At 39.8% G+C, this 14,715-nt stretch overlaps 1 protein-coding gene across 1 annotated transcript; it reads left to right on the top strand.

Moving 5' to 3' along the window:
• Positions 1 to 2,611: 2,611 nt before the first annotated feature.
• Positions 2,612 to 14,189, top strand: WNT16 (Wnt family member 16). Its single transcript, XM_010975596.3, has 4 exons — positions 2,612 to 3,032; positions 3,223 to 3,464; positions 5,467 to 5,753; positions 12,418 to 14,189. The coding sequence occupies exons 1-4, from the start codon at positions 2,938 to 2,940 to the stop codon at positions 12,880 to 12,882; spliced, it is 1,089 nt and encodes a 362-aa protein (XP_010973898.2). The 5' UTR covers positions 2,612 to 2,937; the 3' UTR covers positions 12,883 to 14,189.
• Positions 14,190 to 14,715: the final 526 nt, after the last annotated feature.

Here is a 14,715-nt window from a genome sequence, read left to right as displayed (position 1 = left end):
CAAAGAGAAATGTAGACCTTGAGGGCCAGGGGCCTGGGATTTGGTCAGGGGGAAAAAAAAAAAAGACCTTTTAAATTAGGTTCTGCAGCAGCACGTTGTAGTAGAAAGAACAAGGCCTCCAAAATAATAAGATGGAGTTTTGACTCTACTACATTCTAGCTGAGTGACTTTGAGCAAGTTTCTCAATCTCTTCAAATTTCTTTCTTTATCTATAAAATGAGTACCCATTTGGGAGGGGGTTGAATCTTTGTGTGGAGAGACAAGAGAGTCAGACAGAGAGACAGTAAGAGACAGAACGCTAGGGGAGTGGGGCACATAGGCTCTCAATACCTTAAGTTCACAACACCTGACACAAAACAGGTACCCCAGTGTCTGCTCATCGAATGATAATCCTTCAGCTGGACCCACTCCTGGAAGTAAGTCTCCTTTGCTTTAGAGGTATGACCACAATGACCCCCTAAGGCCCTAGACCATACAGAAGAGACACAGGACCACTCGGGGCCTGAAACTGTGTCTTGGATTTGAAAACAGTTGACCCAGTGGTTTTAGACTCTAAGAACAGAACACTGAGTGCCCCTTTAAAGGTTTATCTGGATGCCCCAGGCGATGGTTGAGCCTTAGAGTAACAACAAAGGCAACATTCAAGTGACCTCCCACCCCCATCCCAAACTAGATTAAGTAATCCTCGAGGGTGTGTTCCCTGCACACCATACTCCCCCTGGCTGTGGTTACCTGCCCCTTTGTCTGTCTTATTAGCTGGGCTGTGAACTCCACTGCCATTGAGCTCAGTGCTAACCTCACTTTTAACCCATAATAGAGGCTCAGTATATCATCCTAAAGGAAAAAAATAAAATCCAGCAACTTCCTTAAAACATCTACCATCGTTGGCTTGAAAATCAACCTAAGTCTTCATGTTCTCCACTCCCCCAGCGCCTCCCCAGTTCCCTTGTGGAGGAAGCCACTTCTCTAGTTTCACCATTGAGGCCGCTTAGGTTTCTGCTTGGGATGTTCCTCGCCATGTTAAAATGTTCAGTAATTGTGTTCAAAACTGGCATCTCATATGCTGGGCCCCATGGCAGGGGTACAGCGGGGAGCGCTCCGTGATCCCTCCTGGAGAGGCTCACAGAATAAAGGGAGCTTGGATGAAGGCTCTGATTTTCAGAGAGGCCACTAGCCATTAGCCAAAATATTTCTGGATCAGTAACTACACCCTATCATCAACTTGACTCTCTAAAAATTACAATGTGGCTTTAGGACCTGGTACATAGTGTTCACTCAATAAATATTTGTTGGATAAAGAAATGAATGGGATAGGATGGGGATTTCAGGGAGCTTTTACTGCTCTGAGCCGATATAGGAGATATGCAGCAAATAAAATCCTTTATTTGAGGATAAAACAAATAACATAAGTCTTAAATTTCGGTAAGTCTGGATTTCAGAGCCCACAAAGCTGGTATTCTCACCCTGAGAATCTGCTAACACTTGTGAAGTCCTCTGAGGAGAACTCTCAGAAACATTTTCCGGCACCACTTAGGTGAGACAGGGTTTTAAGCATGGCCCACCTGCCTTCAGAGTTCTCCCAAGAGAGCTTCTGGAAAACCCTGGTTTACTAACCTTCCTAAACTGCCAGGTAGCAGAACATTCTCCTGCTTCCAAACTCTTTGGCTCTTAAGAGTATCTCACTGGGACTCTATACTTTCCCTTAGTGATAATCTTGAATTATTTTGTTTTAGACTTGTCTCCTTGGCTGGTTTGTGCCCTAAAGGGAAGGGATCTTGTCTTTATAAATTCCCACAGTACTGGACACACAGTAGGTTTTTCATAAGTAAATTTTTAAAATTTGTCTTCGGTGTGTAGCCCTGTCCAAGGTCTCCAAGAAAGACATAATGTGGATCGCAGAGAAGGCTAGTTTCACCTCTCTCTCTCACATTCTTTCTCTTCCCTCTCTCTTCTGACAGTGCTCTCAAGGACTGCAGAAAATAAGACAAACCCAGAAAACAAAAAAAAAAATCACATAATACAATTTAAACATGGTAGATGAGATGCTAGCCTGGAATCGTCCCTTTCCAAAAAAGTAAATGTCGGCACAGATGATGGCGATCGCAACCTTTGCAGTATTTCACCCATTCTATAAAGTCTCCAGACACGTTGAGACCTCAAACAGGGTGTTGAAAGGTCAATTTGTTTGGTACCAACTCTGACTCAAAAAGATTATTCTCCTGTGAGGAGACGGAGAGGAAAGAAACAGGCAGCGAGATTTTCCAGCCACTCCACCCAGATTACTCCAGATGCGACCAGAGTGGGTGGAACTCAAACATCGCCCATTCAACCCACGCCTTCACTCAGGGCTGCTAAGGGAGAAGCACCCCTATCATTCTCTGGGTTGAATCAATACCCCTCTGGCAGAGACCCGCTCTCAGAAGCCAGTGACAGGAGGAAAGGTCAGGGGCAGGATCCGGGCGCGCAGTCCGGGTGCAGCTGGCCCTAGCGCCCCCCGCAGAGCCCGCTCTCAGCCAATGGGAGCCCGAGGTCCCGGGATGATGAGATGCGGGGCCGCCGCTGGGCCAATCAGGCTCCAGGCGCGGCCAAGGGGAGGAGATGGGAGGAGAGTCCAGGGGCGATGGAGACAGAGCTACATCAACAGAAGTTTCTCACCTTGGAATGCGAGGGACGCTCCCGCATCCCCTGCACCTCTCCAACTCGGCGTTGTAGGAGGGCCCCAAACTACTTTCTCCACCTCCTCACCCTACTCCCTGCAAGCGAGGAGAAGGCAGCTGAGAGCCCCTACCACGGCTGGCCTTCTTTTCACGTTGTCTGCGGGGAGAAAGGGTGCAAGGAACAGCTTGGTGCTGGGGAACTGACCTCTGGTCTGGTGGGCTTCTGGCTGGGGAGGGCCGAAGAGGAGTGGCTGTGGCTGGGGGACTCCATGCGGGGGCCATGGACAGAGCCGCGCTCCTGGGACTGTCCCGCCTGTGCGCGCTGTGGGCAGCCCTGCTCGCGCTGTTCCCTTGCGGAGCCCAGGGAAACTGGATGTGAGTATAGCGGCAGCAGGGGCGCACGGGGTTTGTGGCAAAAGGGGTGCCCAGCCTCAGAGAACTTTCAGCTGAAGCAGAGAAGGAGAGGCGGGGACCCTAGGGCCGTGACCTAATTTTCGGGTAAACATCTGGGACTGGGGAAGAGGGCAGGGCAGCGGCTTACGCTAGGGGAGGCCGTGTCTTACAGGTGGTTGGGCATTGCCTCCTTTGGGGTCCCGGAGAAGCTGGGTTGCGCCAACTTGCCGCTGAACAGCCGCCAGAAGGAGCTGTGCAAGAAGAAACCGTACCTGCTGCCGAGCATCCGCGAGGGCGCCCGGCTGGGTATTCAGGAGTGCAGGAGCCAGTTCAAACACGAGAGATGGAACTGCCTGGTGACCGTCACCGCCCAGCCTGGCACCAGCCCTCTCTTTGGCTACGAGCTGAGCAGCGGTGAGTCCCGGGACCGTGGGGGCTGGCGCAGGACGAAGGGGGACAAGTCCTTCAATTCTTGTGAAGAAAGAGTGCTTGCGAGGTCCCGTCTTTCTCTACGTCCCCAAAGAGGTCCTTTAGTGGAAGGGAATTAGGGAGGACGGAAGTCAGACCCGGGTGCAGGTGCGCTCCTGGAGGGGTGACTCCCCAGGTCCAGAGCAAGGAGCGTGGAGCTGTAGCTCTTCCTCCCCTCCTTCCCGCGGCGCCGGGCTGGAGTTGGAGAAAAACTCTGACACTCCACCCCGCCGACCCCTAGGACCCCGTAGCGCCCCCCCACGTGGGTGACCAGCTGGAGAAACATGATGTCGGCAGCAGGGAATGCCGCTGCTGCATCTGCTTTGATTTAAGCAGTTCTGCTGCGCACCGAGCCCTGGACAAGTGGCTAATTGCAGTGAAGCCCCACGTTGGTTGGCTCCTCGGAGCACCGGGTTGACGGAATAATGGCGATTTTAAAGGGATTGTCCTGAACAGCCTCACGTGAGGCTGACTCGAGCACGACTGCTTTGCTTCTCCCCTCTGTTCTTGTGCTTCTGTCTTGTCTCTCCTGTGCGCATACTCGCGGCGCGGGAAGCTGCTGTAAAACAAAGTTCCACCTCCACGTGCCTAGCGACTCGGTGAGGATGAAGGTAGAGAGAGATCAGCAGATTCAAAGAATTTCAGGACCTTGGCGTTGAAAGATTCGTTGTTGTTTCTCACGTTCATTTCCGTACACCCTCCACCTTTGACCCTTCCCCACGGGGTCCGTCCACTCACCGCCGCCAAGGCATCGCTTTTGCCCCGCTGCGCTTTGGCCGGCACACCCTTCCGAAAGAGTCCTGACTCCCTGCAGGACAGAAAAAAGAAAGGAAGGAAGGAAGGAAGGAAGGAAGGAAGGAAGGAAGGAAGGAAGGAAGGAAGGAAGGAAGGAAGGAAGGAAGGAAGGAAGGGAGAAAGAAAGAGAGAAAGAGAAAGAAAGAAAGAAAGAAAGAAAGAAAGAAAGAAAGAAAGAAAGAAAGAAAGAAAGAAAGAAAGAAAGAAAGAAAGAGAAAAAGAGGATGTGTTGTTCACAGTTGCTGAAATGCAAAGGCATCAGCTGTTGAAAAGCTCTATTGGATAACGGCCTAATAAGGTTTCTACTCCAATTTAAGCATCTCCAAAGGAAAAAAAAGATGCCGCTGAGTGCCTTCTAGTTCATTTTATTAATGTTTTAATGGGGCTTTAATTTTCAAAGATTCTAGCTCAAACTCTTGCAGGTGTGCTAAATCCATATTCAATAGTTTTCTGTAACAATTCTTTTTTCTCTGATGACATTTCAATTATCTTTCATTGTCTTTAATACTGTCAGGATATAATACGGTATATAGGAATATATATAGTATTTAATTTGCATATTAATATTGTTATTCACATTATCCTAAAACAACCCATCTTTGATGTGAAAGTAAACTGTAACAATTATCTCCTAATTGCTTTGGTCTTGGCATAATTTTAACTTGCATTCTGACATGTATTATTTATACAAACAAAAGTCACATCAAGTTTTTCAGCTTGTGTTTTGCGACAACATATTTTAAATTTAAAGAGAAAGGTAAGGCAGTTGGGCATTGGTATCCATGCAAGGGATTTTAAATTCAATGTGCATTTACCAGACTTCTGTTGTCTATTAAGTGCTGAGCTGGGTGCTAACATACACTTCAAATTTTAAAAATGAACGTGTGATTTTAAGGTATGAGGAAAACTTATGACATAGGAAAAGCATACTGAAAATCAAAGTTGCTTTTTTTTAAAAGGTAAGAACAATATGAAATTGTCCTTTCAAAATATGTACTCATTAAAGCATCCGTTGTAGGCAACTGAAAAATTGCTTCCCTGATAAGAGGACAAGTAGGAGGCTCTGTTATGAACATAAACAGAGAATGGTATGGCTCTACATAAACAGAGAATGGTATGGCTCTTCCATTTAGCAACTTATGTTTTGTTCTAGGCACCAAGGAGACTGCATTTATTTATGCCGTGATGGCCGCAGGCCTGGTTCATTCTGTGACCAGGTCATGCAGTGCAGGCAACATGACCGAGTGTTCCTGTGACACCACCTTGCAGAACGGCGGCTCGGCGAGTGAAGGCTGGCACTGGGGGGGCTGCTCTGATGATGTCCAGTATGGCATGTGGTTCAGCAGAAAGTTCCTAGATTTCCCCATCAGAAACACCACCGGAAAAGAAAGCAAAGTACTATTAGCAATGAACCTACATAACAATGAAGCTGGAAGGCAGGTATGTATTAGAAAACGGAATAGAAATCCAGTTTCTTTAAGTAAATAGCACTAGGATTACACTTCCGGATCAATCTGTGAGGCCAAACGGTTTAAAAAACAAACACTGGCAGTCTGGAAATGTATATGTGAAGTTGTATATGTGTGTGCTTATTATATAAGTGCAAATATACATATATATTCTTTCATAAGCCTGTGCTAACCACATTGATTTAGTTTAAATTTTCAACTGATGGAAGTTGAATCATAGATGTATCTGTGGTTGTATATTTCATGTGCCTGAAACACCAGTTATAAAATTGGATGTATAAGTGCCTGTTGGGTCATTTGGTTCCACCCGCTTAGCTGCTTAGTTGCAGAGTCAGAACAAGATCTACAGTATCTGCCTTTATAATGGGATTGAGTCAAATTTCATTTCCTCAAATTTGAGTTTTCAGTATTGTTTAAAAATCTATTTTTAGCTGGCAGTGGCAGCTAAAGGAGTTATCAGTTTTGTCCTCAGTTTCTCTAGTGGACATTCTTGAATACATTAGATAACACACAACTCAATATTTTTTGTAAAACAATTTATTTAAGGGAAGTAGTTATTTTATTATAAAGCAATGAAGACTCACTGTAAAAACTGACAAATACAGATAAATGTAAAGAGGCTAGAGATATATTAAATATATAGATATTTTAAAATATAGGTATATTAAAGAATTAGGGAGAGGAAGATTTGAAGAATCACCATCTAGTTAACCTCTTATGAATTTACTCCACTTCTTTATACTGAATTTTCTTAAAACAGAGGAGATTTATAGCTTCATTTAACTTTTATATGTTTCCCTTAATGAATATTGAAGGCAGTAAGGTTTGAGTTCTACAGTATAGTTGAATTACTTGGTAATTCATAGTGACTTTCCAAAAACAGTCAAAACCTTTCTTAGGAATATATTTGTTCTATTTTGTAATAATCTTTTCAGGATGAGAATATCACCACATATCCTATATTACTGTAACTATCCAGTAACTTCAAATGGTCCCAAAGTAGTCATTGCAATCTACCACATTCTCCTGCAGTAAATTAAAACGAGTTGCGGTATCTCTCAGGAATATCTAAAGTATATGTTGCATTTGTTTTACATTTTTGGACAGTGAATAAATGGAACCCACTCAGAATAGTTGCAGGTTTCAGCTGGTTTTCTTTACTTAATCACTGTTTAAAATACAAAGAGCGAAAATTCAATGAATATATCACCGACCGTAACACTTCAAATTCAAATTTGAGTATCGATTCAAAATTGAAAATTAGAAAATAGGAAAGTCAAGAGCCATGTAAACTTTTTCACATTTTTGCTTAGAAATTTTAAAAGTTACTGAAGTAATTCTTGCTAACACCACAGTTATGCGCATGTCTCTTCTCCTTGAAGTTTTATATGAAAGAAATTAAACGAGTAAGTTTTTGCTTCAATTTACATAAAATCTAGTAAAGGAATTTTTGTTATTTCTCATATAGTAATGTAAAATAAATTAAATGTAATTAACATATTCTTCACAACTCTAAAGATAAACTGAAGAAAAACATCAAGTCAAATTAACATATTTAAAAAACAAGAAAGCAATTAAATAAGTGTTTATTATCAGTTTAGACCTTAAATCTCCTTTAGTCATTCTTTAAGTAATTTGGTAGAGATTAAAAAGACCTGAACCAGAAAACAAAATTTGAAATTCACGTTATGATTTATTCTTTTGAATCAAGTTATCCACAAACTTATGAAAAGCCCTGCAGTGTTGTAAAATGTATTTTTATTAGTAATTTTAGGCAGCTATTTAGTTTTATTATGTCTTGTGTGTTTTTTCCAATTAAGTAGCAATATTTGCCTCTGTAAACTATTAACTTTGATCTTCAACTATTACTTATATTCTGATTTATTAAAAACAGAACTATTGAGCATCAATCTTCATACACTGTCTGTTGGCAATAAAACAATCTCCTCACATTACTGAGGTTTTTGCTATTATTCTGATTATGCAGAAAATAATTCAGCCTGTAGGCATATACACACTATGTAAATTTCAGCATTTTCTCTACTTGAGTCTTTTTTTATTCACATTGGTCTAGATGGAAACTTAAAATATTACAAAATATTACCTGGATATTTTGAGGGTACTAAACTGATGTTTTTGTTGGTCTTTTCTCATGAAGTATTACAATCCAAAACATTTTAATATTTTTCTTTCCACTAGTGGCTAAAAAAAAAAAAAAAAAAAAAAACCCACTACCACCACCGCAACAACAACAAAGATCAATCAGGTTTCCAAGGTATTATCTAACATGGAAGAACGATCAACTGCATTTTCAATATTGGCAATTAGGATTTTAAGCAAATAGGCATATTCTTCCGAGTAAGGTTCAAGGTCTGCATTCAATTGAGTCGATTTTCCTCGTCTCAAAATCCCAAACTCAAAATGTAGGAACGTGTTCAGAGAAATGTGGGTACTGGCGCTTAGTAGTGCTGTGAGCAGGACAGATGATTTTCAAACCGCTGACCTTAAATACTCTAATTCCCACTTGGTTTCTGACACCATTCCTAAAGTTATGACTCCAAGAATAATGTTGCCGAATGGTGATTGGTTAACAGAGTGATGTGATGTCTTCCAGGGGCAGTACTTCTGGGAATAATATGACTTGGAATATTTATGGCTATTTCTTTTGGTGTGCTTAAAATATTTCCATTCTTCCCATGTCCACCTCATAAACTTTTAAGTCTCCCTACCCCATAATTTGTTTTATGATGAGTAACTCAAAAAAGTGGGATGGGCCCAACCCCAAAATTTCATTGACCTGTTTCAAGAATATTTATAAGTACTTGAACAACACATCAGTGTTTTGCTTTTCAGCAGGTTCAAATATATTTTTGGATCAAAAGGGGCAAAATGAATCTGAGGAATAGAAATTCTATATACAGCCATCCAACCTATGTCACCATTTTCATAAAAACTTAAATAGATCATCTGATAGTTGACAAAATGAAATGTCACAAAATGTTCCAATAACAACTTTTTTTTTTTTTTTTTTGGTCATTTCTGTAAAGTTTGGATAAAGCAATATACTGGAAAACAATCACTGCCTGTTCTGTTACCTCTGAGTCAAAACTGCAGAACCAATCGCTCCTTAGACCACTTCTCAAGCAGTTTCTATTTTCACATTAAGTATTAATGATAAATCTTTTCAATTTCACTCCTTCCAAATTTATCAAACCAAAACTTAGCACAAGGAGCCCAGTAGATTAAATGCTAGGCTCCTAATTGCTCTCCCATAGTTTAAAATATTAAACCCAAATGTGCACATCTGTTTGCAATAGTTAACAAAACATTCCTCTGTTAATATCGTTATAAACCTTAACAACTCAACTAAGTAGAGAAAGGAATTTTCTCATAACCACACACAACTCACTCGCTTGCTATTCTCTTACTTTTCTCGTTAGAAATTGTGCTATCACTGCGGCTCAAAATGGCTACTTGACATTCATTAAGAATCCTAGCTGAAAAACTCCAGGATATATTATTTTGGAGTGTTCATGCAGTTTTCTTTAATATACTTGTATTTTCCACTTTCATTTTTCTCCTTTCTACCAAAATTATTCTGCTACATAAAAAGACTTTATTTATATCATATATCACCAACTCTCCTTATGCAAGACGAATGTCTTAACCAGGCTATTTATTTTTCTGTAAAATTGGAATAATAAGCAAGTACGTATTCATTGACTACCTACGATATGCAAGGCATTTCTTCCTTCAAAACTAAATTAAGTAAAATAATTTATGAAAATGTGCTCTGAGAAGCACTAAGCTTTGCAGAATCAAACTTTGTGTGTGTGTGTGTGTGTCTGCATGTTATCTCCCCTTGAATTGTGCATCTCACCAAATTCTCCTAGTGGTGATTGCATTGTTTTATTTTATGCCTATTTGTCCAAGTTTCTTCCTTGAGTGTAGCACGGGTATAATCATTTAACTTGCATGTCAAGTTAATGGGATTCTTCTCCTTGGAGGAATCCACTTGTCTTTCTATCCTAGAATATATATATGTGAATAGTATTAACATATATAATAAAAATAATCCTTTTCTTATTGTTAAAGACAGAAATGTAATGAAATTGAAAGATAATAGAATAAAATTTCTTAATATCTTCTCTAGAAAGTTTTGTTAACTCCAGGTATTTAAAAGTTTTTAGTTTTCTATGGCAGGAAAATCTTCCCAACATTCTGATACGAATTCAGCAGGTGATATTCCTGGATATAACATCAGTCTTCTCTGTTATCCTTCAAACCTGTGCAGTAGTGTGTCACTCTTATGGACTAATACTGTTGTGGGCTGAGGAATTAGAGGAAAACCCAGCCACATCACGATCTCCCAATACCATCGACTTCCAGGCAGGAACTCTTTTGTTTAAGATGGTATTTTTTTTATCATGTCCTCCTGATTCAGATAATACCTACAGAGGATGAGTTAAAACTGTTCAAGTCAGCAGGACAAACTAATGAGTGTTCGGTGAGCATCTATTCTTTCCTCCACACTTTGCAAATTGGTAACATCATACATGATGTCTGAACTAGTTAATAAAACAAAAACCTTCTAAGTCAAAAATCTGAGTGAGATGCAGCTTTAAGTCACTAAGTGATGACTGTAATGAACGTAGATGCAGTTTAAACACGTAAACATACATTCTTCGATTTTTGGCTCTCTTTGGACAATTTGTTTCGTTGTTACCTAGCGTTGGTTGAGCTCTCTTCTTCTTACGTCTTTCAGGTACTTAAAATCTGAACAAAAGTAGGTAGTTTTCATTAATTTGAGCATTTATTTGCCTGGTGACATTTTAAAGAATTGAAGGCTGTGACTGTCAAATGCCATAAATCTAACCAAATAAGCTTGTGTGCCATACTTTATAAATTGTTTTCATGTCATTGAAAGATAACTTTTGCCTGAGATAATAAGAAATAGACATAGCTACTCGCTTCTTATTTCCATGAATTCAAAAACAGCACATGTGCTGTATTCTGTAAAGGACAGTGTTTAAATGTTATTCCATTTATTATTTTAAACACAAATAAAAAGTATTGAATATTACACAAATCAATACCATATGCTCTCATTCAAGACTGCGCATATAATAAATTGTTTGAAATATTCTGTCTCATTTAGATAGTCCAGAAACTTTAATTTGTTAGGAAACATAACATTCCACAAACATTGACATGTCAGGTTTGGTACAAAATAGCAAAGTATAAACCCCTTGTCATTTTAGAGTTTTGATAAGAACTGTAAGTGGAATTTAAGCTGTAGGGTTTTCCTTTCTTTGGTGAGATTACACACATGATTTCCAAGCTATGGAATGGGTAGATCCTTTTTTCATTTTACCCAACATATTGACAGGACATCAACTCTACAGTTAGTCCTGACAATATATTAATCTGTTCTGCCATCCTCTGGGGACTGAAGGAAGTTATGCTGACTAGCCTGGTGTGTAAGAAATTAGAACTCTAAAACTTGAAATCTCTGTATTGGTTTTGCCCCATCTGAAATTTTATCTTAACTCTTTCTTCTTCAGAGAAAGGGGGGGGGGGGCATTTATTTAGACCTTAAATGTGTGTCAGGCAGTGGACTCTTACAGATAGATGTATGTAATCTCATTTAATTCCTCAGTCTGGATAGACTAACTCCGCCCTTAGAATTGAAAAATCATAGAAATATTATCCCTTTTCTATGTTAGTATGGTGCTACTGATCCATACAGAATAGGACATATGTTTTGAATTAATTTTCTAGAAATGAGAAAGAATTTGGTGGGAGCAATCACACTCTGCAGCACCCTCTTTTTTTGATCAGTCGGGATTTCTCATATGGTCTATGACCCGGGGTAGCCTGTCTCCCCAACCCCCAGTGAATGTAACTGACTTTTACAGTGATCAAACCTGGGAACCCTCAGTTCAGCAATTTCATCCTTGGATGCCCTTCCAAATCATCCGAGCAGTTTTGTGGAAGTATCATTGCCTCGACCCAACCCAGACCAATTAAATCAGAATCTCAGGGGTTTGAGCATCAGATATTTGTAAAGTTCCACAGGTCATTTCTACATTCATACAAGTCACCTGAGGATCTTATTAAAATGCAGATTCTGATCCGGTAGGTTTGGAGCGGGGACCCTGAGATTCTGCATTTCTCACAAGTGATGCTGGTTCTGCTGGTCCCTGAACCACACTCTGAGTAGCAAGGTACTTAAACAAATGATATCGCGAACATGGAGGCATGCATGAACATCCTCTCACACCCAAAATTAAACAAGCGATTAGGAAAAAAAGTAGTTCCCTTTTGTTACCGCAGATAATCTCTAATAACAATGTTAGTCTGGAATGCTACTTTAAAATAGACTCAAAATGGCTCTGCAGTGTCAACAGAAGGACAAAACATTTGAACCCTAAGCAATCTAAAAGATCCTTTATGACCAAAACCATCGTTTTTTTAACAAAAACTTATTTTATTTTATTTTTATTGAAGTCAATAACCATTGTTTTTCTACAGGAGGAAACAGACGCAGAGTTAAGTGATTAGGTTGGTTGTGCTTCTGTTGTTGAGTAAAACAATTTGTTAATGATGTTTAACGCGATTCCTGTTGGTTTCAGGCTGTCGCCAAGTTGATGTCTTTAGACTGCCGGTGTCATGGAGTTTCTGGCTCCTGTGCTGTGAAAACATGCTGGAAAACCATGTCTTCTTTTGAAAAAATTGGCCATCTGTTGAAGGATAAATATGAAAACAGTATCCAAATCTCAGACAAAATAAAGAGGAAAATGCACAGAAGAGAAAAAGATCAGAAGAAAATACCGATCCATAAGGATGATCTGCTCTACGTTAATAAGTCTCCCAATTACTGTGTAGAGGATAAGAAACTAGGGATCCCAGGGACTCAAGGCAGAGAGTGCAACCGCACGTCAGAGGGTGCAGACGGCTGCAACCTCCTCTGCTGTGGCCGCGGCTACAACACCCACGTGGTCAGGCACGTGGAGAGATGCGAGTGCAAGTTTATCTGGTGCTGCTACGTCCGCTGCAGGAGGTGTGAAAGCATGACTGATGTCCACACTTGCAAGTGACCACTCCATCCAGCCGTGGGCGAGCGTCCTCAGTGACGAACAACAGGAGAACCCCGAGACGGTGCCTCCCCTGTGCAGGGCTGGGGGATTTGACTCCCCCCTTGGAATTCCCAGATCCTCCAGCCTCTCTCTGTGGTCCCTTTACCTGATGGTTGTCCAATCAATCACACACTGAGCATTCTTGGGATTCTAAAGTTCAAAACATTTAGGTTCATCTTTTGGTGGTTTGGGGAATTTACTGACAGGAGGATAATCTGTCTCCTAAGCAAGAAAGACCAGGAAAGAGCCTTCATGTCGAGAGACCTGGTCCATTCTCAGGATAAGATCCTTGGCCATGGAACTCAGTTATGGAACTCAGTAGCGGTGGGTAGATATTAGTCATTTTTAAAAGACATCTCTTATAGCAGCAAGGAGCAGTAAACATGAATCTCATTTATTCTCTCAGTATTTTTTACAAAGAAATCATACTAAGTGTTTGCTCATAGAAACAGAAGATGTTGACAAGTTTAACAGAAGCGGTGAGTGTCTATTATCCTTTCATTCATTTCAGAAGAAAGGCAATTAAAACGAACCTTCAAAGGTGATAAGATGCCCATAAAAATTGTTTGCTAGAGATGTTTAGTGACAAAATGAAAGACGCGAAGTGTAAAAAGTAAACGTATGATTTGGATTTTAAGTGACTTTCAACCAGGAGTATTTATCTAGAAAAATATCAGTAAGATATATAGCAATCTTTGATCTTTGGTTTCACACTTTCATCAGAGACCAGTTTCCACTATTAAAAACTCAGCTCTGAAGTATTTGGGAAGGAAGGGATCCTGAAAGCTTATGAGGAAATTGGTGGTAAAAATATAAAAGGCTTTCATACATTGTAAGGAAAAGCACCCTTTACATGTGTAAAGACAGTGTTTTGTATGCTATTTTGCTAAATTTTTTTTTTATATTTTGTAAATACAGTATTTAAGTTATATGATACATCTTGAAACTTAAGATATTTATTGCCAAAGCCCAAGGGCTAAGGCAATAACATTATCTCAGAAATAATATTAGCTTCTGTTTCCTTTTATACTATTAACGCTGACTTTTTTTATACATTGGGAAAGATGTTCACTGAACAGTTACTTATATGGATGTGTATTTCTTGCCAAAGTGGCAATTTTATATGTTATAGATTAAACTATGCTGCAGAATATTGATAACTATGTGATTTCAGAAGATTAGTTGGATTCTGTTTTTAATTAGTTATGTTTCACTTATAAGGTTATTGTAATAAATTATACAGTAAAAGTCTTAACTGGAAAAAAAAAGAATCTAAACTAAAATAATTATTCATTTGTGGATGTGAGAGGCTGGATATTTATTATGTTTTGTGCAATGCTGCATTTCCACATGAATGTTGAATGGTCTTTCTTGTTTTAGTATTCATGCTTGTATACTCATCATATTTTACAAGATTCCTGGCAAAAATTACAGGGCTGTATTTTAGTGTAAATGCTATGTTTTTCTAAGAATTGTTAAATATTTCAGTATTCTATAGAAAAAATAGATTTTCTAAGTTCAGGATGGACAAAGAAAGAATATTCTTTTCCTTAACATAAGGTAAAGAAATGTTTACCTGACCCCCAGGTCTCATTCTATTTCCTTTCAATTTTATTTACCAAGGCAGAGCAATAATTTGTGAAAAAGAGCTAACCATGGAAAATGACTCTGATCTAGTATTAAAATCAAGGCTAAGCATTTAACTGTGACCCTTAACATTTAACAAAATCATTCCTTACTGAACGAGAGATTCCAAAATGACAAATGAACACATAGTGTGCTTATTTAAAAGAG

This window comes from Camelus dromedarius, chromosome 7, assembly GCF_036321535.1.
Source record: "Camelus dromedarius isolate mCamDro1 chromosome 7, mCamDro1.pat, whole genome shotgun sequence".
Lineage (NCBI taxonomy): Eukaryota > Metazoa > Chordata > Mammalia > Artiodactyla > Camelidae > Camelus > Camelus dromedarius.
Note: the sequence above shows the minus strand (reverse complement) of the source record. Positions and strands in the feature narration are given on the sequence as shown.

What these genes read in the sequence shown, in the direction of transcription:
- WNT16 (XM_010975596.3), top strand. Translation starts at nt 2,938, where the DNA reads ATGGACAGAGCCGCGCTCCTGGGACTGTCCCGCCTGTGCGCGCTGTGG. An exon ending in TGGCTACGAGCTGAGCAGCG is followed by an intron (nt 3,465 to 5,466) that starts GTGAGTCCCGGG and finishes GTTTTGTTCTAG; the next exon opens with GCACCAAGGAGACTGCATTT. An exon ending in ACAATGAAGCTGGAAGGCAG is followed by an intron (nt 5,754 to 12,417) that starts GTATGTATTAGA and finishes TGTTGGTTTCAG; the next exon opens with GCTGTCGCCAAGTTGATGTC.